The sequence below is a fragment of the Megalobrama amblycephala genome, linkage group LG10 (assembly GCF_018812025.1).
Source record: "Megalobrama amblycephala isolate DHTTF-2021 linkage group LG10, ASM1881202v1, whole genome shotgun sequence".
Lineage (NCBI taxonomy): Eukaryota > Metazoa > Chordata > Actinopteri > Cypriniformes > Xenocyprididae > Megalobrama > Megalobrama amblycephala.
In genome coordinates, this window is record NC_063053.1 from 165361 (window position 1) to 188235 (window position 22875).

Genomic DNA, 22875 nt, shown 5'->3' on the forward strand with positions numbered 1-22875 from the left:
TGTTACCTGAATAACTGATCTTAACGATTTTTTTAGTTTTTTCACATTTGTTTTTTTTTTTTTTTTTTTTTAGAAAGCAGTTATTTGTTGGTTAATTTATTTTTTACATCTGTAATTTTCACACACTTTTTAATCAATTTTTGGCCAATAAAAGCTGAATTACTTTGCCTTCTAGAGACAAAACATTTAAATACTTTAATATCCACATGATGAATCTGAAACCATTTTGTTTAAGACTATTGTAATTTTGGAAAAACCTTACTTGTTAAAAAGTCTTCTAACATGGTAATATACTGTGCCAACTGTACTGTACATATATAGTATGCATGCATACTGTAGGTATTAATGATAATGATATAAACTATTTTGTCTATTCCCTGTCTTGAAGATTATGACCCATTGTTTTGTTTGAACAGATTGCGATATTGACGTTGCCTTTGGGTTTGACGTGTCCAGACAATCAGTGCAACCTCTGTTGAGACCTCCGGTGGAACCGTTGGTTACTGCAGCCATCCACCGTATCGCCTTGATGGGTGATCTGTGCTGTGTCAAAGCGGACAACATTAAAACTAGATTTGGCTATAGGCTAGTGTCACGAGATGGCAGACTTCTGGGTGATTTTAGCTTTGAGAAGTACAATGAGGATGTGGTCAGTAAAGTGATGTTACTGCGACCTACGGAGCCCCTGGCCTTCAACGAGATTCTGTTAGATTCCTTCAAAGACAAGTTTATCAACTCCAACGCCAAGGCAAAGGTGGGAATGTTTCTGAGATGTACAATTGACCATCAAAAAGAGTGTCAGCTATATGTTACATTCTTCAAGTGAATGTTCCCTTAATTATACTAGAGCACCCGCTGATGTTATTTCCTAATGATTGGATGTTTTTGGGATGTTTTACTGACTAGAAATGTATCATTTATACAACCAAGGAAAAACTATGCACTTGTATTTGCTATATTTTACCAAAAATGGTGATTTGAATTACATCTGTAAAAGGACTATTGGGAAAAAAATATGAATTTTAAAAATGCGAACATGGTTGGGAAATCAGATTTAGCATCTTAATCACTTAGATCCATCTTGGGCACCTATATCACATTAAACATTCATTGCTCATTCAAGATAGCCTGAGACAATAGAACTCACACAGAATGATGCTGTTCAATCCTCTGACATTTAATTGTATGTTTGTGTCTAGGTTTTAATAATCTTTACAGACGGGTTAGATGATAGCGTTCAGCATTTAATGGCGAGTTCAGAAAGACTTAAACAAAGTGGTAAGTAGGAAAATATCCCACCACTCACTTTCTTTAGAGCTGATTTACAGCAGAACTGAATTCTATTTGCATCATTATTTTACTGTTTATCACAGTAAAGCTGCTTTAAAACAATTTGTTTTGTATAAAGCGCTATATAAATAAAGGTGAAAAAAGTAACATTAATCTTTAACAACACTATGAACGTGTAGTACAACCATAGATATCTATGGGTACAATATGCATCACATGACTAAACATGCATTATCGTTTTTGAATACCTCAGTTTACACAGTTCACACTACAACACAAAAACTGTGTTTTCAAATTTATCCGCTTGGAAGAGAGTCAGTTTTTACTGGACAAAAGTGCATCTCTGTGGATGCAAGAGCAAAAAGATGCGTTTTCCGATTTATCTGGATTAATGTTTATATAGCCATAAAAATCTAGGCCATTGCAAAGCAAAGTATTTCAAGATAGATCCACCCATCCCTACACCAGAGGGATTATTTTTTCAGCTTTATGCAAGACTTTAATTTTGTAAAAGGATCTAATTACTCCTCCCTCATATTGGTTTTGTTTGATTTGGTTTGGAAACAATTCATTTTATCTTATCTGCAATCTTGTATAGCCTCCTGTTTGCTTGAGCAATGTTTTTCCTGGCTTTTTTGAAGGACTTTTTCCCCATTTAACATGAGCGTGAAATAAAATCGAAGTCAAAGTGAATTGAAGTCAAGTATAGAGACTGAACTTGAACCATTTCAAAGCTATTTGTGCTCATTTCTGATGTGTAAACTAGGGGTCGATGCACTGCTGATTGTGTCTTTGGAGGGAAGAATGGATGTTCACCAGCTGGAGTTCGGCAGAGGTTTCGGCTACATGCAGCCACTGACCATCAACATGCTGAATTTAGGCAATGCTCTTATGAAACAGATTGTAAGTATCAAAGCAATTCTTAAAGGGCAATTAGCAGTTTTAATATCTTGCCAAGATTATTTATTACACCATCTGCACAAGTTGCATTCACAGCTTAACAGCAGCTGTTCTGAAAGACATTTTATATTGAAGCTAAATGTTTATTTTGTGTATTTTAAATGAAGGCTTTTCAAAGCTATTTTCTTTAGCTTGTTTAGATAAAACAGTGTTGGCATGTTGTTGCCTTTCCTTTTTATTTTCTCATTAAATAAATTATTTAATTTGATTTGTAAAAATCATAATAAATTGTTAAAAACATCTAATATTAAAATGCATTAATATTACCATGAGTTACATGGACCCAATTATATGCACAATTATTAAAATAAAAAAGCAGATTATAAATCACCACACAAAACACATTGTGTTTGAAACTGGACCAATATTTAAAGTAGTCTGGATTGTAGCTTGTGTAGATGTGTTTATAGTTTTCAGAGATGCCATGAAACCAGTCTGTGTTGAATTTGGCAAGTAAATTTGTGGTAAAATCCCCTAAAATTTGATTGGATGCATGGCCTGTGACTTCAACAACAGCAGACAAACACTTTGTTTTACACTTTCTCTCCCCTCAGGAAACCGTGGCGCTGAGGAAGTGCTGCGATGTGCCTTGCTCATGCACTGGTGTGCCTGGACCACGAGGACCCCCTGGAAGACTGAATCAAAAGGTCAGAGATCCTCATTATGTGGATTTAATCAATGGACGTTTTTCACTGAGATTGTTGCATTAAGGTTAAATGCATTGCTGCTTTAGAATTTGATGGAAATGAGTTATCCTTGAAGGCAGCATGATTTTAAACATCCTTCGCATAGGGATCGTGCCTATAATTCCTTAAAAAAATGTTACTTATGTAGGGAACTCACTCAGTTTTGTGTGTCAGCACCTCTTTTTTGTTTTTATTATTTAGGGCTATATTGGTCAGAAGGGTTATCCTGGATTTCCAGGAGATGAAGGTAGTATGGTAAGTGAAGCATTAGCCTGATTTCTGCTGTCATTCACATTGCATGTACTTAATAGTCCAATTCAGCAACTTATGTATAGTCGATATCATATAATAGTTTAAGCATTTTTATGTGTGTGTGTGTGTGTTTAGTATGCAATTTTGCCCTAAGACCTCGACTGTAGTGATGTGTCACTGATGATATAGAACAGAATATACATGTTCAAGAGAAGATGTTCACTGTATATGTCATGGATAAATAGTCTCTCTCCCGTCATGTTTCTGGCAGGGAGAGCGAGGACCACCAGGGCTGAATGGAACTCAGGGACACAACGGTTGCCGTGGAAACAGAGGAATCAATGTAATGTAACGTGATTATCATGTGAATCAATGTGAATTGGTACAGTATGTCTTACTTGTATTTAGAACATTAATTGTGTTGGTACTTTTTCAGTCATCAAAATTAACAAAAATAAGTTTACATGCATATGGAACACAAATCAAATTGTTAATGTAAAAATAAAATGATTGAATATTTTTCATACATTTAGTGTGTCTTAATAAAATCATTTTTAGGGATAAATGCATGGCTAGGATATGTTGATGTCAGTGTTTAATGTTCCTGTATATAAGGGCAGTTAAATCAGATGAGATTGTGTTTTACTGCCATGATGAATAAAGGAAATGTTTTAAAATCTCATTTCAATAGGGCGAGCGAGGCTACACTGGAAATAAAGTGAGTAACAAGTTGTCTGTTAGGTCTTTTATTGCTCCTACATAAACTACTAAAAAGGCTGAAAAGGACAACAAATATTTTCTAAAGTGCTTTCTGAGTGCTTGTTCTGCTGTTTATTCTTTGCAACTACAATTCAGACAGCACAAAACACTAAAGGTTTTTAATGAGTATCTTTTCAAGTAAAAAGACATTTTCATGAGAAGCAAAATTGCATGAGATATTAAGAGTTTTTATATAATCTTTCACTTGTTTTATACATTAACAAGTAAAAATGAGTGAAAATGTGATTGCACTTTTTTTAAAACTGGAAAACAAGTTCAGATTCTCATTAAAAATAATGATGTTTGCAGTGAAGTTAACAGTTTCCATGAAGCAGTTTTTGGTATGCTTTTTTCAAACTGCAGATGTATTGTTTAGAGTCATTTATAAATACAGACTCTAAGATTTATTTTTTTCAGTGGTTGATGATTACTTCCCTAAACATGACTGTAAGTGTGTGTGACCCTTTGACCTCTGTCTGACAGGGAGAAGATGGGGAGGACGGGCTGGATGCAGTGGATGGAGAACAGGTTATTTCTCTCCTCTGCATTCACATTAGCTTATATGAATATGATGAATGTTCCATTAATGAATTAATATTAATATTAAATACAAATATTGGCTGAATGTGTTGCATTCAAACTGTCAAATTGTATAAAAAAAAAATGAAATTACAGAATTAAGTTAGCAAAACACTAGGTTGTAAACACTAGAGCAATAAAATGTGCAATTTTACAGAGAAATAATTTGTGAAGATTTCTAGATACACATAAGCAACGTCATCTTTGGATATGAAGAATGCAAGAAATTTCACAAAACACAAATTTTAATTCAATATGCAAAAATATGCATCAAAATATGGTATGCAACTATTGACAAAAATTCTCATTGGGAGATTTTTCAAACTGTAATCCTAAATTTTAGGATTTAGGAAGTTATGCCTTCTATAAGTATAACATTCCCTCTTTCAGTGTAAGTCTATCAGTATTTTTGGCCTGTTATATCATCCACCAAGCAAAATCCGTAGGTTTGACTGCTTAGAAAAGAAGTAGCACGCCCTTCTTCAGCAAACCGCTTGATTTGATTAAGTTTCATAAGTGAAATATCCCTAACCATAAGTATGAGCAAATATTAACAGTATAAATAAATGTGTGAGGAATATTAAGTGCTTCCTTGAAAACACTGCAGTAAATTAAACCCAATATAAGTGACCAATGAAACTGTTAGCATCGCATTGTCACTGAATGAGTTATTGAGTCTCTATTTCTGTTGTGTGCAGGGCGATGCTGGTCTACCTGGGCTTCCAGGACCTAAAGGAGACCCGGGCAGTGCTGTAACTACACAACCATGCATCATGTTTTGTTTGATCACAGATGTCTGCTTATTATTGTTAATATAAGCAGGGATAAAATGTTAAAATAACTCACTAGCTCATGCTATTTTTGTCTTTCAGGGTGTGAAGGGTTTCAAAGGGAGTCCTGGAACTAAGGGACACAGCGGTCTGAGAGGAGATCCTGTAAGGTGTTCCTGTGTGTTTATGGTAGTTGGTTTTTAATGTCTAAACAACCTGACTTGATTTTTTCTGTATATTATTCTGTTTACATTACAGGGCACACCAGGAATAGACAACAATACTCCAGGTCCAAAAGGCGAGAGAGGAGATACTGGGCTCCCGGTGAGGGTCCTTTTTTCACTCCTTCTGGAAGACGTTAGCACGATTTGTTTGTGTGAGAGCGACAGATTGTTTCTGTTTCAGTAGTGATCTGCCTCAAGTCAGATGTTGTGTAATTACGTTCGTCCTGTGTGATTATATAAACACACTACTGTAAAATCCTCCTTTATAGGCTCCTTTTATAGGCTGCCAAAGTTAACACGTTCACTTTTGTGATTAATTATGTGTTTAGTGTTGTTAATTTTAACACCACTAACACATTTCTGCAAATTGAAATGGACACACTTGTACTGATCCTCTGAAATGTCTTACATTCTTGGCTGATGTCAACAATAATCCTCACTTTGACTGTTTTCAATGAAAAAAATCTAATTAAGAACTTTAATAAAAGAGGAGAATCAGGTGATCAAGTATCAGAAACATATCAGATTTAGAAACACATTTTTCAGGATGGTACTAGAATATCTGATGTCTAACCGATATCAGTAAAAGTGTGTTATGACTGTGTTTTCTTGTCAGGGTGACCAGGGGCCTCTTGGACCCCCAGGCAGACCTGGAGATAAGGGTGATCCTGTGAGTATTACCTGTACTGGTATACTAGTACTGTGGTAACTTCTAATCTATACCTACAGCTTCTGTACTATTCAAGTGTCACTCATTCCTTGTGTGATTGGTCGATAATCATGCTAATACATTTGCACACAACATCACATAGCATTTACACGTTACAGGAAGATTAAGACTGATTTTCCAAAGAGTAGGATCACATTTTTGTTAAGAATTGTATACTTTTATTCAACAGGGATGCATTAAATTGATGAAAAATGACAGTGAACACATTTATTATGTTACAAAAGATATCTATTTTAAATAAGTGCTGTTCTGTTCAAAATTTCTTGTAATGATCCCATAATGCTGTTTCATGCACTTTTCATTAAGCAGCACAACCATTTTCAGCTGTGATAATAATAAAAAAGGTTTTTACCACATCAGCAGATTAGAATGATTCCTGAAGGATCATGTGACACTGAAGACTAGAGTAATAATGCTGAAAATGGAGCTTTGGCATCACTAATATCAAAATAGAAATCTATTATTTTAGTTTGTAATATTTCACAATATTACTGTTTTTCACTGTATTTTTGACCAAGTGAATGCAGCCTTGGTGAGCAGAAAAGACTTCTTTCAAAAACATTAAAATATCTTACTGATCACAAACTTTCGAACTCTACCTGTGTTTTGTACCACGATGGTGGTGATTTGTACATCTGGTATTTGTTGTGAGATATTTAAGCTTTCTGCCTTGTTGTTCTTCATCAGAAGAGAAAATGAATTAAATAAGTGTAAATAAAAGTAAACCCTCAGATAATTTCTCAGTGTGTTTTGGCAGGGTGCTCCAGGAAGAAAAGGCCCACAAGGATTCCCGGTAATGTAGCATGAAAAACATGCCAAGAATTATGTTCTATTTCATTCTGTTTTAACCTTTTCTATTCTACTTGGTTATATTTGAATCTATTTCTTTTTTTAATTTTGTTTATTCTAATCTACCCTTAAAGAGTTAGTTTACCCATAAATGAAAATTCTGTCATTAATTACTCCATGTCGTTTCAAACCCGTAATACTGTCATTCATCTTCAGAACAAAACTGAAGATATTTTTGATGAAATCTGAGAGGTTTCTGATCCCCATGGGAAAGCAACATAATTTCCACATTTAGGGTCCAGAAAAGTAGTAAAGTTTTCGTTAAAACCGTCCACGTGACTGCAGTGGTTCAACCGCAATACTTTTTGTAGTACTCTCTTGGATTTCATCAAAAATATCTTAATTTGTGTTCCGAAGACAGAATTTTCATCTTTAATTTTAACATATTCTTGTATCCGGATTCATTGTTAGTATTATTAACTTTTATTATATAATCTATTCCATTGTGTGTGTTTTTTTAATTATTCTGTTCTTCTCAGTTCTGTACTAATGTACTATTCAATTATGTTTTTAAAAGTCTATTCTTTTCTGTTCTAACATCCTATTTTCTTATCTGTTCTATTCTGTCCTTTTCTAATATAATATGTGTGTATCTGTACAGGGTGAATCTTCAAATGAAAAAGGAGAAGCTGGACAGCCAGGGCCTCCTGGTTACCCTGGACAAGTGGTGAGAACTGGGACTGTTCACCCTCATTTAAAAAGAGTTCAGATGTTAATGTTTGAATTTATGTGTTGTGTTATGCCACTCTGATCTTTTTTTTCCCCAGGGACCACCAGGTGGAAATGGGTTTCCAGGAGAAAGTGGTCATTCAGGTGTACCTGGAATTCCGGTGCGTATTCGAATGTTTAAACCAGATGCATGTTCATGTATTACCCTTAGAGCATACATGATATAAAACATAGAGAGAAGACTACAGTGAATATTGAGAGAATCATCTGCTTTCATAGGGTCCCTTTGGCCCTCCTGGAGCTAAAGGTTCAAAGGGAGGTCGAGGACCTAGAGGGCCAAGGGTATGTAAGACTGATGCATCTATGTTTACTTCTTCCTTCTTTCTCTTTTCCTGACTCTAGGAAACATGCATTTCTTAAAGTGCCCCATTATGCTTTTTTGAATCTTACCTTTCATGCAGTGTGTAATATAGCTGTTTGTAGGCCTGTCGCAATAATCAATATATCGACTTATAAACACACAGCACTCAAGTTCTTCAACTTTTGAAAAACACGCCTCTAGAAAAATAGATTTAGCAGCAGCATCATCATCGGTGGTCACTCACTCACAGCGAGTATGACTGTCCTCTCTGTTGGGTCTACTTGTGGGTCTTCAGATGGCTGTAGAGGCCAATCAATTATCTGCATACTTTGGTGCAGTGTGGGCAGGGGAGAGTGATGATAGTTGATGGTGGTTGAGCCTTTTTGTCTTTCTCCTTGCGAAGCTGACGCTTTGTCTCTGAGGCACATGGGAGTTCTATTTCATGACATGCTGCACCTTCTTGAATGAATTTCTTCCAGGAGCTTCTGTCCCCAGTTGTTCCCAGTTGCTTGATGTGATATGGAATTTCTTCAGAATGGCCTTGATGTTGCCCTTATGTTTCTTTTGTCTGCCAGTTACTACCTTTAGTTGGGAGTACAGGATCTGTTTGGGGAGATGTGTATCGGACATGCGGATGACATGGCCTGTCCATAGAAGTTGGTACTGCATTATTGTAGTGGTGATGCTGGTCATGTTGGCTTCCTCCAAGATGCTGATGTTGGTGCATCTGTCCTCCCAGCTGATCCTCAGAATCTTTTGTAAGGATCTTTGATGGTATGGTTCAATGGCTCTCATGTTCCTGCTGAAGATGGTCCATGACTCGGCTCCATACAGCAGGGTAGGGAGGACAATGGCTCTGTAGACCAGGAGTTTAGGCTATTAGGTCTCAGTCTTAGAAGACTCTTTTCCTGAGTCTGGCGTAAGCTTTACTGGCATGACTCAAGCAATGGTTAACCTCAAAGTCTATGTCAGCTTTTGAGGAAAGAAGGCTGCTGAGGTAGGGGAAGAGGTCCATGTTTTCAAGAGATGTCCACTTTTATGGTTGGCTGGGTAGCTGGCTGGTTGGGTGGAGATTGATATAGAACCTGGGTCTTCTGGGATACGAACTGCCCAACCATAAATACCCAGCCAACCATAAAAGTGGACAACTCTTGAAAACGTGGACCACTTCCCCTACCTCGGCAGCCTTCTTTCATCAAAATCTGACAAAGACTCTGAGGGTAACCATCACCTGAGTTGTGCCAGTAGAGTCTACAGAGCTGTTGTCCTCCCCACCCTGCTGTATGGAGCCGAGTCATGGACCATCTTCAGCAGGCCCCTGAGAGCCATGGAACAATACCATCTAAGATCCTTACAAAAGATTCTGAGGATCAGCTGAGAGGACAGATGCACCAACATCAGCATCTTGGAGGAAGCCAACATGTCCGTCCTAACCCTATGTCCAATACACATCTCCCCAAACAGATACTGTACTCCAAACTGAAGGTAAGTAGTCAAGCAACTGGCGGGCAAAAGAAAAGTTATAAGAGCAATATCAAGGGTGTTCTGAAGAAATATGAAGGGAAGTTCTTGTTCTTCCAGACTTTGAGTAGGGCATGAATGTGGTACAGGAGCTCTGATCCACCTTCCTTTAAGATCTCAGTTGGGCTCCCATTCGGACCGGCAGCCTTATTCTTCTTAAGGCTTCTGATGGCATCTTGAACCTCTGTTAAAGTTGGAGGATCCCCCATGTCTTCTCTGATGGGACTTTGGGGATGTGTTAGGTAATGTCTTTCAGTTGAGCTGTCACTGTTGAGGAGTTCTTGGAGATGCTCCTTCTATCAGGCGTTAATGGACTCATTGTACTTCAGCAGCTCATGCCCGTCCTTTGTGCGCAAGAGGTTTAGGCCACGGTTGCTTGGACCAAAGACAGCCTTGGCAGCACTGAAAAATCCCCTGGTTTCACCAGAGTCTGCCAAACTCTTGATTTCCAGAGCCTTTTCTGTCCTCCTAGAGTTTTTTAACTCCCTTGCCTGTCTCTGGACATCCTTGGCTCTGGAGTGATAAAATCTTTTGGCCTTCCAGGTAACATCATTTTGCCAGGAACAAAAGGCTTTCCTTTTCTTGGAGATGTGTTGTTCTATCTCTGTTCTATCTCATCAAACCAGTCCTGGTGTTTTCTGGACTTGTACCCAAGAATGGTTTTTCAGATATCAAGGATGGTAGACTTTAACAGACTCCAGCGCCCTTCGATGACATCAGGGTAGTCTTGTTGGAGGCATTCCCCAAGAGATGCCTGAAGTCACTGCTGGAAGGCAGTTTCATCAAGGCTGTAAGGTTCAATCTTGATCAGATCTGCTTCTTTAGAGCTCTCCTCTTCCTCTTGAGTTTAACTGACATTGTGTAGTGGATGAAGGGATGATCTGTCCAGCAGTCATCTGCATCAACCATGGCCCTTGTGAGGTTCACGTCACGTAGGTCCCTGGCTCATACAGTGAGCAAGCATAACTCCATTAGATTTGATGTTCCCGATGCTTTTCTTTCCTATAGTGCCCTTCCAGAGCTGTTGATCCCGGCCAACCCTGGCATTGAAGTCTCTTTCGTTGGTATTCTTGACAGTGTCTCATCTAAGCAGGCATAGAAAGTCTTTTTTATTTCCTCTTCAGAGTTTAAAGTAGGGGCATAGGCGCTCACAACTGTTGCCATCTGGTTGTTGGATGGTCATGAGACACTCGCTAATCCCCACAGGAAGTTCATAGAGGTGGCTGATAAGCTGGTTCCTAATTCCAACACCATGGATCCTGGGCTTATCAGCAGCTTTTCCTTTCCAGAAGAAAGTGCAGCTCTCCTTCTCCTCTTTCAGTTTTCCTTCGTCTGCTGGCTGGGTTACAGAAAGGACGGCTAGGTCAATCCGTTATCTTCTCAGTTCTCTAGCGTTGATTGTGGTTTTCCTCTCCGGTCTATCACTGGTTGCACTATCCATAAGACTCACGCGGGTATTGATGCGGAGAAACCGACACCATTGTTCGTATCACTGTTTATCAAGTGCCGAGGAAGTCTCTGGAGCTGAAATTCAGATAAGGTAATAGGCGTTTGGTTTCCGACACACGCTGTAAGTGGTTGACCAATAACAACAGACTGGGCTGTCTGACCAATCAGAGCAGAGTAGGCTCTCGGAAAGGAAGAATTTAGAGAGACCGAATCATCGAACAAACAGTTTTAAGTCTTTTGAGAAATGAGGTGGTGTGCAATGAATATTATAAGAAAATGAAAGTGTTTTTTGACCTATTGTAGGAGACCTACAAAACAAAATTAGGAACCTTTAAAATAGCATAATGGGGCACTTTAAACTTTTACTTTAAACACAAATAGTCAGAAATGTAAGCTGGCCGGAATTGATGCGGTTCTTCTGAGTGATCACTTCAGATCTGAATACCAAAAGCATTACAAGGTTTGACTGGCTATAATTAGCCAAATTAATACCTGGTTAGTGTACAGTATATTATGTAATATTGCTAAGGCAAATTTGTGCTCAAGTGTGCCTGCTTGTGTCTAGGGTCTACCGGGTGACGCAGGGATCAAGGGAGCGCTGGGGCCAGAGGGATTCAAAGGGCCTCCGGTCAGTTGGTGCATTTGTGCGTTTTTGACTTTGATTGTTAATGTCCATCTACATTTTATGGAATAATTTGGTGTGACTTTATGTAATCAGGGACAAGATGGAAGAGATGGGTACGGACCTGCTGGGCCTAAAGGACACAAGGTACCTGTGTTATGTATATTCACTGGAAAATCTGTTTTAAGATCATTTCGTAAAAGTGTTATTAATTTTTCTATTTTACCATGTTTTCCGGAGTATAAATCACTTTATATCATCTGAAACATGCTGCGACTTAGAGTAAATTCCAAAGCAACTTATTTGAACTTATGCAATCATGTCAAGCATACATAACACAAAGCACACATTTGGACTCTCTCATTGGCCCAGTTTGTGAGCCCAAGTTTATTTGTATAGCGCATTTCCAACATGCCATTAATTTCAGTTTTACTTTAAATAAATTTGTTTAGGCTCAGCGTTAATTCAAAATGAATGCCACTATAATTTGTTTGTTTTATGCTTCTGTTTTTTTATTCCTGTTCTCTTCTGAATATTGTTAAATTTATTGGATTTGTTGTGGAGTTAGATGTTCAAAGTGTTTATGTTTGTAAAAATCATATTTTATTTACTGGCATTTTACATTATTCTGAACGTAATAATAAAATGTGACTTGCATAGTAATGTGACTTGTTTTCCAGAAAATACAGTAACTTGTTTTCTCTCTCAACTTCCTTTTTGTGCTTTTATAAATTTTCATTTAACAGAATAAATTTGCTTTTAGGGAAACAATGGATACTTTGGCCTCCCTGGTTTGCAGGTGCGTTAAATCTTGTCACTAGGCATTTTATGTAATCGTGTAAATGATAATAATAATAATTTTAAATTACTATAACATAACATTATTAATAATAGGGTGAGGATGGTACCAAAGGATCCAGTGGAAGTAAAGGACACAAAGGTTATCGAGGAACGCAGGTACAACTTCATTTTCTTTTTGCTCATTTATTAACATTTTGAAAAGTTAATGTCCAACAAAGCAGTCATGTTATTTGAGCTTGTCTTTTTCAAAGTTTATGCAGTTATGCTGTGTTATGTATTGATGTGATCAGGGGAACAGTGGTCGTCCGGGTATGCCAGGTGCTCCAGGAGAAAACGGGATGGACGGACACAGGGTCAATCATTTGCAAACACTTTCTAATATATTCAATAAAAATGTATTTAATTCACAAAATGATGTAAATCGGGTGTACTGATTTTTTTACTTTAACTCAATTTTATTTTTAGGGTGAGAAAGGACTTCCTGGAATCAGTCTGATGCCTGTAGGTTCCTATAACTATAAATGAACTTTAAACAGTATTAGGTTTATTACAAGTACTAGGTTCAAAAAACTTCATTGTTTTCTTTCTGACCTCCTTTTCTGCTTCTCAACATTAAGGAATGTGACCTGGTCAAATACATACGCAAGACTTGTGGTAAGTTCAGAGCACCTAATATTCGACGAATACCAAGCAGAATGACTGCTAGTGATTTTTAGACATTAAGATTATTTCATTAAATTATTTTATTTGTCTCTCCATGACCTCTTAGACTTGCCATTTAACTTGAAATCATCAATTCTATCTTTCATTTTGTGTCTCCACAGCTTGCTGCGCTGGTATGCTTTGCCTTATATTTTAACTACATTTCAATGCCTCATTTACCAAATAACTTTCCAAATCTTTTATAACTGCAAACTTTTTACAAATAGTGACTTTTTTATTTTATTTTATTTTTTTCCCCAACAATGCTTTCAGAAAAGCGTTTCCAGTGTCCAGTTTACCCCACAGACCTGGTGATAGCCTTGGACATGTCTATAGGTGTATCTTCTGATGTGTTCGAGCGGATGCGTTCTGCTGCTCTCTCCTTACTGGAAGACATTTCCATTGCTGAGACAAATTGTCCATGGGGAGCTCGGGTGTCTGTGATCTCCTACAACAATGAGACCACGAACCTGATCCGTTTCGCGGACCACCATAAGAAGAAGACCCTTCTGGAAGATCTAAGAACAATCGCTGTAAAGGAAACCACAAAAAACAGGGACATAGGACAAGCCATGCTCTTCGTGGCACGGAACATCTTCAAACGAGTCAGAAAGGGCAGACTTATGAGGAAGGTGGCTGTGTTCATCACAAACGGGCCAACGAATGATGAATCAACACTCGCCACAGCAATGCTGGAGTTCAAGGCGGCAGACATTGGCCTCGGAGTGATTGCTTTACGTCCTGCTGACGATGTGAGCCGAGCAATGCAGGTAGATATGAAAACCATCAGATTTGAATATGCCAATATAGACCAATCAGGTATAACATTATGAGCACTGACAGGTGAAGTGTATAACACTGATCATCTCTCCATCACGGCACCTGTTAGTGGGTGGATATATTAGGAAGCAAGTGAACATTTTGTCCTCAAAGTTGATGTGTTAGAAGCAGGAGAAATGGGCAAGCGTAAGGATTTGAGCGAGTTTGACAAGGACCAAATTTTGAAGCTAGACGACTGGGTCAGAGCATCTCCAAAACTGCAGCTCTTGTGGGGTGTTCCCGGTCTGCAGTGGTCAGTATCTATCAAAAGTGCTCCAAGGAAGGAACAGTGGTGAACCGGCGACAGGGTCATGGGCGGCCGAGACTCATTAAAGGCTGACCCGTGTGGTCCGATCCTACAGACGAGCTACTGTAGCTCAAACTGCTCCAGAAGTTAATGCTGGTTCTGATAGAAAGGTGTCAGAATACACAGAGCATCAGTTTGTTGTGTATGGAGCTGCATATGCCCATGCTGACCCCTGTCCACCGCAGAAAGAGCCAACAGTGGACATGTGAGCATCAGAACTGGACCACGGAGCAATGGAAGAAGGTGGCCTGGTCTGAAGAATCATGTTTTCTGATGAATCACGTCTGGAGAACACATGGCACCAGGATGCACTATGGGAAGAAGGTGAGCCGGCGGAGGCAGTGTGATGCTTTGGGCAATGTTCTGCTGAGAAACCTTGGGTCCTGCCATCCATGTGGATGTTACTGTGACACGTACCACCCACCTAAGCATTGTTGAGACCATGTACAGCCTTTCATGGAAACGGTATTCCCTGGTGGCTGTGGCCTCTTTCAGCAGGATAATGCTCCTGCCACAAAGCAAAAATGGTTCAGGAATGGTTTGAGGAGCACAACAACGAGTTTGAGGTGTTGATTTGGCCTCCAAATTCCCCAGATCTCAATCCAGTCGAGCATCTGTGGGATGTGCTGAACAAACAAGTCCGATCCATGGAGGCTCCACCTCACAACTTACAGGACTTAAAGGATCTGCTGCTAACATCTTGGTGTCAGATACCACAGCACACCTTCAGGGGTCTAGAGGAGTCCATGCCTCGACGGGTCAGGGCTGTTTCAGCACCAACACAATATTAGGAAGATGCTCATAATGTTATGCCTGATTGGTGTATTTAGTGACTGTGAAGACAAACAATAAGTAAAGCTGAAAACATTAACAAATTAGCTCAAATATCTTATAAACAAACATATCCAGAATTTTAAATTCCGTGTTTGTTTGAAATCCATAGAAAAATATGGAACTTTCTGCTGTTTTCTGTGCCATCAGATTTCCACAGAATTGGAATGCCCATAATTCACAAAGTTCTATACATCCACATGCAAGTTTGTTTATTGAGTTTTGAGATAATTTGCTAACACTCTCAGCTATGAATAAGAATCAGCTCAGCTCCATTTAACACATTTTTACCATGTTTAAATCCCAAAGCAGCACAGATTCCAGCTAATTGTTAACAGCCCACACATAACGTGTTCCCACAGAAATCTACATTTCTACAGAATTTAGAGGCCCATGATTCACAAGCAGATGTCTCAGATTTCATTATGGAAGTTCACATTAAATAATTTTTCCACAGAATTCTTCAGACTTTCCCACCTTGGCGTAGTCACTGGGAAAGAAAAGCATGAACCATATCTGTGTACAGCAGTTATTAATTCACCTCAAATGTCTGTCTCAGGTTGACGACACGAGAAGCTACATTATTGTTGATGGCAGAGAAGTGAATCGCATTAAAAAGTGCCTCATTTGTTTTGGTAAGCTCCAGTGCAGACACATACACTACCGTTCAGTGTCACATGATCCTTCAGAAATCATTCTAATATGATTTTCTTTTTGGTTTTTTAGTATTCTTTGATAAATAGAAAGTTCAAAACAGCAGCATTTGTTTGAAATAGGAATATTTTGTACAGTTTTAAATGTCTTTACTGTCACTTTTGATCAATTGATTAAATGAATGAAAGTGACAGTGGCTCTGTTTGCGCTCCTTGTGTGAAGTCTCCTTCAAAATGTAAGAAGCATAATTATGCTACCTTCTAAATTATATAATTTTAATCAAATTAAGGCAGCAACAAGTATCCATTACAGAGAAGTCAGTTCCATAATGCGCTGCAGCAACGTTCAATCCATGATGATTTTAAAAAAAACAAGACTATTTTGTCCAATATTTCTGTGCATTATTTATTTGTATGCTTACTAGAGTGTCGTGCCATTATCTTCCCAATGAGGAGCTGGTTTTGTGTGATGCTCAGAGTTGCTGCCTATGTAGAGTGTTCCAAATCAGTCATTTATGAAGTTCTGCTTCAGTTAGGCTGCAGTCTTACAAGGCATCTGCTTATATAGGCAGGTTTTGTAACATGGATGTCTTTGATTACTGTGTTTATTCTCCTCCAGATCGCTGTAACCCAGACCCAGAGTGTGGTATAATTCTGCAGCCGCAACCTCTACAGATGGACTTGGACCTGTCTTTGCTGCTGGATGGGTCTAATAACCTGAACACTCAACAGTATTCAGATGCGAAGGAGCTTCTTCTGTCTCTGTTGGACCGGATCGGCGTGAGCAACGAGCCGAGCAGAGCGGACGGGAAAACCAGATTGGCCGTCTATCAGCAGAGCTCCGTTTACGGCTCCTCTTACATCAACGAGGAGTTCAGCTTCACCAAGTTTAAAGATCGCAGTATCATGAAGCGGCATATTACTAGTACAGTGAAGCAAGTGGGCGGGACATCCCATCCTGAGTTTGCTTTGGAGTGGCTGATTACTAACATTATCCTTAAAGCAGAAAGACCACGAAGCAAACGAATGGTTGTGACTGTTTTTGGTGAAAACTCTGAGCACAGCAAAGCTCAGCTGGATTATTTGTCTAGATTATGTAAGTGTCAGAATGTTGTTATGTTTGTCCTCATGGCAGGACACAGATTCGACTGGACCCGGATGCAGGAGCTCACCAACTCTCCTCTGGAGCAACACCTGGTATTCCTGGATGACAGAGAGTACGCCACACGCTTTGTTTACGCCTTCCTGCAGATGTTCCACAGTAAGGAATATTCATGGACATGTTAGCATGAGACCGGTGTGATAGAACTGCTTACTAACCTGAGCTGTGTTTCCCTAAAGCATTGTAAGCCTAAGATGTTCGTAGAACAATTGCCACCAATGCTTACGATGCTTTTGGGAAACACAGCCCTGGTCTGGTGTGAAGACTTTTTTAGCACTTTCTGTGAACAATATCCCAAAAACTCTGTATATTATCTGCTTTCTTCTTTCTCTAGAATTGAACAGATGATAACATCCTCTTTCATCCATTGCAACACAAATATTTTCATCTTAAAAGATACTGTTATTTATTACATTATTAATATTTTGAATGTTTTTAATCTTTATATTTTCTGTTTTCATTTTTAGTTAAAGTTTTAGTCTATATAGTTTTATTAATTTTATTTCAGTTTTAGTTGTAGTTATTTTTTATTTCAAGTATTAATTATTTTTTTTACGGTGTTAGTTTTAGATTTACTTTAGTTAAACAACTGCTGTTGTTTTGTAGGAGGAATCTTGCCCCAGTCTCTGATAGAGACCCGTGATTGTCGTGGTTTTGCGCTGAGGCCTGTTAAATTTGGACAACAAACCACAGAGAGGTACATCTTTGAACATAAAATCACAATGCATCTGTATTTACTGTTGTTTCTTACTAACCTGATGAATCACAATGGCAAGGTGTGAAAGCATTTCTGTGAATAAATCAAGAAAACATAAGAATTAACTCCAGGAATATTCTCTTCCATGCAATAAACCTTTGCTACTCTGAGTCATATTTTGTTTTTGTTTTTGTTTGAAATACAAAGAAATGTTGGAATGTTGGACACTAATTAGCTGTACAAGACAGTCTGTGCTTTTTAATGAAATGAATCCTTCTGAATGTGTTTCAGAGATATTCTGCCCACTGATTCACCCACTGAAGAGCCCATCACAACAGAAGAACCTCTGGAGGAATATGATTATGATGAGCAAAAGACAGAACCAATCACTGATCGCCAACAACTTGAGTACACTGAACGCTTTACAGAAGAGTACATAGAGGACCACACCGAGCCTCCAAAGACTAAAGGTAATTATAATAATGTTTTATTTATATAGCGCCTTTCAAGAACCCAAATGCACTTTTGACAATATTGACAAATAACACAAATAATACAGGGTACAACATGAACAGGCAGTAAGACATAAAAATAAGCATGGCTCTAAAAATTAAAGTATCAGTTAACAAAACATATTGCAAATAAATAAGTTTTGAGTTCAGTTTTAAAGGTCTGGAGAGAGGCAGTTTGTTTCAAAGCTAAGGAGCTGAGATGCTGAACACCCGACCACCAATAGTAGATAGACTAAACCCTGGTACTCCAAGCAAATGCTCCTAACTCGATCTGAGGGGCAGGAACATTCTGAAAGATATGAAGGTGCTAAGCAATGGCGAGCCTTAAAACTGTTAAATGCCTTAAAAACTAACTAAAGTACTTTAAACTGATAGACAATAGGGAGCCAGCGCAGTTGCTGAAGGATGTGCATGATGTGAGTGGATGTTTTGTTAAATGTAAGAGCACGAGCAGCTGAGTTTTGAATTGGTTGCAAGCGATCAAGGGCTTTAGTGGATAGGCCACAAAACAGAGTAAAAATAGTCCCGATGCAAAGTTATAAAAGCTTGGACAACCGTTTCGGCGTCTTTGAGATTTAGCAAAAGTTGTATAAAAGACAATGTTGTGAAGATGGAAAAAAAAGCAAGTTGGCTAATATGGGTTTAAAGCATAATTTAGAATCATATTGTACCGCAAGATTGTGTGAAGATGAACTGTATCTCCGTCAATATGAATGGAGAGGTCATGTTTGGAAAAGACAAGGGATTTAGGATCTACTAACAGGATTTCTGTTTTGTCAGTATTCAGCTTTAAGAAGTTTTGAGCCATCCATATTTTGAGAACTTGTAGGCAGAAAGTGATGGAAAAACAGAATTGGGCTGAGCAGTAAGATAGATTTGTTTATCATCAGTCTAACTATGGAAATTAAAGGGTTAGTTCACCCAAAAGAAAATTCTGTCATTAAGTACTCACCTTCATATTTTTGATGAAATCTGAGAGGTATATGACTTGTCCATTGACAGCAATATAATCAACACTTTCAAGGTCCAGAAAGGAACTAAAGACATCGTTAAAACAGTCATGTGACTGCAGTGGTTCAACCTTAATGTTATGAAGAGACGAGAATACTTTTTGTGTGCAAAAACAAAACAAAAATAACCACTTTATTCAACAATCTCTTCTCTTCTGTGTCATTCTCATATGTCGTTTACGTCCAGCGCTTCCAGGTTCTTCATCAGAACGCCGACTCATTATTGGCAGATCATGTGATCAGCAAAATGCATAATTTTGTTTTGTTTTTGCGCACAAAAAGTATTCTCGTCTCTTCATAACATTAAGGTTGATCCACTGCAGTCACATGACTGTTTTAACGATGTCTTTAGTTCCTTTCTGGACCTTGAAAGTGTTGATTATATTGCTGTCTATGGACAAGTCATATACCTCTCAGATTTCATCAAAAATATCTTGATTTGTGTCAAGATGCTGAATCCAGATCTTCCTGCCTCATATAGCTGCTCTACCTTTGAAGTTGTGTATATCTCTGGCACAGTAGTGTGCATGTATCCTCACGCACATTAAAAATGCACAAGCTGTTTCTCTGACATAGTTCAGTATTCAGTGCCATAGGGAATCAGTGGAGTGTACTGTTTGTTTCCAGCAGCACGGTGTTTCCTTGAGAGAGATTCTGGCCGTGTGTGTGCATCGTATGTGTCCAGATGGTACTACAGCCAGAAGACTAAGAAATGCATGCACTTTTGGTACGGTGGTTGTGACGGAAATGAAAACCGATTCTTGACAGAGGAAGAGTGCTATAGGGAGTGTGGGTCCTCGGGTAAATTCACCACAACTTGATTACTAATAGTTTGTAAAGTTTTTAAATGTACATTATTATTTACTTGTTTTATTATTGTTATTATTACATTTGAATGTGTAAATATACATGTGTATATATACTATACTGTATATGAATATATAAATATTTAATGTGTTAACTAATATATTAAGGCTTTAATGCATATTGCATCACATGTAGGGTTTTAAGCATTTATAATAATTTCTTTATCATTTTTAATTGATAAATTAAATGATTTCTTTTATGTACCTGTACAGTACATAAACTTTGTTAAATTTCTTCCACAGAATCGGAAAATCTTCCACAGGATGATCCCAGTATCTTCGAGGGTAAAAGAGACATTCACTTGACAGATATGCCATAGACTACCACTGTTTTTATATCATTATAATGGCTATAAACCAACCCAAACCATAAAATAAAACATGTGGCATTTTTAGAATAAAAAACATTGTTTGCTTTATGAATTGTTTATGAGGGTCATCCTTGATTCACTAAATAAATTATGCAAATAAAGTAACAAAATTGGTGCTGAACTCAATATGCATGCAGCAGTGACGAAAGAATAACTCAAATACTCACGGCACAACTGTAGCAACCAGTTCAGTTAGACTGTGGGCTGTCTGTGAATAAGATTCGCTAAAATACCACGTTAAAACTAAATTTTGTTTTCTTTTTGCCCAGACATTTGCCAGCTTGAGTATAATGCAGGAACTTGCTCAAAATTTGCAGTGAAATGGCACTTCAACGCCAGCAGTGGTGAATGCGCCCCGTTCTGGTATGGAGGCTGTGAAGGGAACAGCAACCGGTTCAACACGCAGGAGGACTGTGAGAATCACTGTCTCCGGGTCAAAAAAGTATCTCCTAACATATCTAAACTGTGATATCCAATGAATTTCCAATGAATGCCGAATCCATTTATCTACGTTTGGCAGCTTCTGTATTCATTACCACATTCATGACAGTTAATAAAGGCCTAAAGATTTAACAGCTGATGTGAAGGACCTTAATTTGGAAAAGGAACAACTGTTTATTTGATTACAAGAGCAGAATTGGTTTAAAGGTGAAGTATGTAAGTTATGCATAATTATCAAACCAAAAATAATTGTTTAGTTTCAATCACCTCAGCCATTGTTTGGATAAACAAGCAGCAACAAACTGTTTTAGACTCAACATTTACATTGCATTCAAGGTTTATCAGTTCTTCCTTGGCCTGGGAATTGAACCCATCACCTTGGTGTTGCTCGTGATATGCTCTACTTTTAGGCTGAAGCTCAAAACCCAAGTACTGATATTATTTATTTTTCATCCTAAAAAGTGTTTATAGAAAGCCACTGGAGATAAAACCTGAAAACTGTCAAAATTGTTTAGATTTTTTAGGTGTTATTGGTCTATTTTTACATCACTAAACACTGGGAATTGAGGAAAAAAAACAGTAAGTAGGGTTAGGGTTACTATGCATGCTGGGAAAACTAAAATATTCCTGCCAAAACTGAAACACTTGATAGCCTGATCTGCTATTGCATGTAGTCTTAACCATATTTAGTCATTATTGTATTGTTTCAGTGAGTCTCTGTGGGTTTAGATGTATGACAGAAGTGGGCGCTGTTCCATGTTAAAGCTGAAGTGTGTTTTTTAGATGTTCAAATAAATTCTCCTATCCCAGTTTAATATGCAGAGACAACTAAAAGTATCCCATTCACAGCTAATAGGTTTGTACAATCAATGGCAGACAGTGGGAGTGATCAGAAAACTTGTTTGAAAACTGTCATTAAGTTTGCCTTTCCATATTCAGCTTTATAAGGTTTGACAGTAACAGCATAAAATACATGTTCAATTCCATATAGTAGATTTAATGACAATTAACAGGTTTGGGATATTGTGGTAAAAGCACATGTAACCGACGTAGGCTAGTAAGAGCTGTGCGTGTAAACCTCACTCCCCTAAACTAAATAGCGACTGACGCTAGAGACTGCGGTCTTTAGCCTCCTTGTTAGAGCGTCCACCTCCCATGCGGACAGGCCCGGGTTCGTGTCCCACTTGGAGCGGGCAGGGGATACACACACACACAGTGATTTCAGTCCGTTAAATCCCATAATGTTATTGAGTACCATTGATGGTCCTGTTGGTTTAAGTGCAATCCTGGAGGCCCCAGGTTCAAATCCCGGACGAGCCCCCAATTTTTATGTTCCCAATTAGATTTCTATGGGAAAAAGGGAAGTAACATTTTAAAGTTAATAGTGGCAAAAAGAATGTCCCAGCACTTAGTACACAAAATAAGATTTAAATACATTTATTTACAATAAATCAGAAATGACATAAGATGATATATACAGTGCAAAAAGAACTATAAACAAAACTCTTGAACATAAAAAAGAAGGCATGTTCTTCAAACAAAACAAGCCAAAGATCATTACCTAGAAGAAGGAAATTTAATTAACCTGCAAAAATAAATGCAAAAAAAAAAACAACAGAACTCTTACCATACCTCCTAACTTGCAAAAACAAGAGAAAATGATAACAAAAGAAAAGGCACCCGTCTCCCTACTGCTCCAACACTCAATAGCGGGCAATTGTCTCAAAGCTGCACACTACAGCCACAACACAGTTAGGTTGGATTTTAAGTTTAAGCTCAACTCATTAAACTGAACACTACACAGCCACAACACCACATTTAAGCTTAAAACACACAAGAGCAACACTCTGGCACTGGCAACCGCTCAACACACTCATGCTCTTGGGAGAAGGAATCTCTAGATCTTCTCTTTTGCTCTGCTTAAATACTAGCTCATCTTGGTATTGACGAGGCATCCAGATTAGGACAGGGAGGAGCACAGT

General features: G+C 38.2%; 1 protein-coding gene across 4 annotated transcripts in view; it reads left to right on the forward strand.

Moving 5' to 3' along the window:
• Nucleotides 1-21025, forward strand: part of LOC125276406 (collagen alpha-3(VI) chain-like) — a 41084-nt gene extending 20059 nt beyond the window's left edge. Inside the window, exons 11-42 of one of the 4 annotated variants that reach the window (XM_048203836.1) lie at nt 417-754; nt 1200-1278; nt 2057-2193; nt 2805-2897; nt 3138-3191; nt 3460-3531; nt 3880-3906; nt 4431-4475; nt 5225-5278; nt 5399-5461; nt 5555-5620; nt 6137-6190; nt 7008-7043; nt 7701-7766; nt 7867-7929; nt 8048-8110; nt 11665-11727; nt 11818-11868; nt 12485-12520; nt 12616-12678; nt 12813-12875; nt 12988-13023; nt 13140-13176; nt 13347-13358; nt 13498-13994; nt 15741-15816; nt 16454-17095; nt 17603-17693; nt 17985-18163; nt 19843-20016; nt 20325-20366; nt 20722-21025. In XM_048203836.1, the coding sequence (XP_048059793.1) occupies nt 417-754; nt 1200-1278; nt 2057-2193; nt 2805-2897; nt 3138-3191; nt 3460-3531; nt 3880-3906; nt 4431-4475; nt 5225-5278; nt 5399-5461; nt 5555-5620; nt 6137-6190; nt 7008-7043; nt 7701-7766; nt 7867-7929; nt 8048-8110; nt 11665-11727; nt 11818-11868; nt 12485-12520; nt 12616-12678; nt 12813-12875; nt 12988-13023; nt 13140-13176; nt 13347-13358; nt 13498-13994; nt 15741-15816; nt 16454-17095; nt 17603-17693; nt 17985-18163; nt 19843-20016; nt 20325-20366; nt 20722-20921 (3572 nt within the window). In that variant the 3' untranslated portion in view covers nt 20922-21025. The remainder of the gene's footprint in view (nt 1-416; nt 755-1199; nt 1279-2056; nt 2194-2804; nt 2898-3137; nt 3192-3459; nt 3532-3879; nt 3907-4430; nt 4476-5224; nt 5279-5398; nt 5462-5554; nt 5621-6136; nt 6191-7007; nt 7044-7700; nt 7767-7866; nt 7930-8047; nt 8111-11664; nt 11728-11817; nt 11869-12484; nt 12521-12615; nt 12679-12812; nt 12876-12987; nt 13024-13139; nt 13177-13346; nt 13359-13497; nt 13995-15740; nt 15817-16453; nt 17096-17602; nt 17694-17984; nt 18164-19842; nt 20017-20324; nt 20367-20721) is intronic. The other 3 variants (XM_048203837.1, XM_048203839.1, XM_048203838.1) reach the window with 3 other exon arrangements.
• The last annotated feature ends 1850 nt before the right edge of the window (nt 21026-22875 follow it).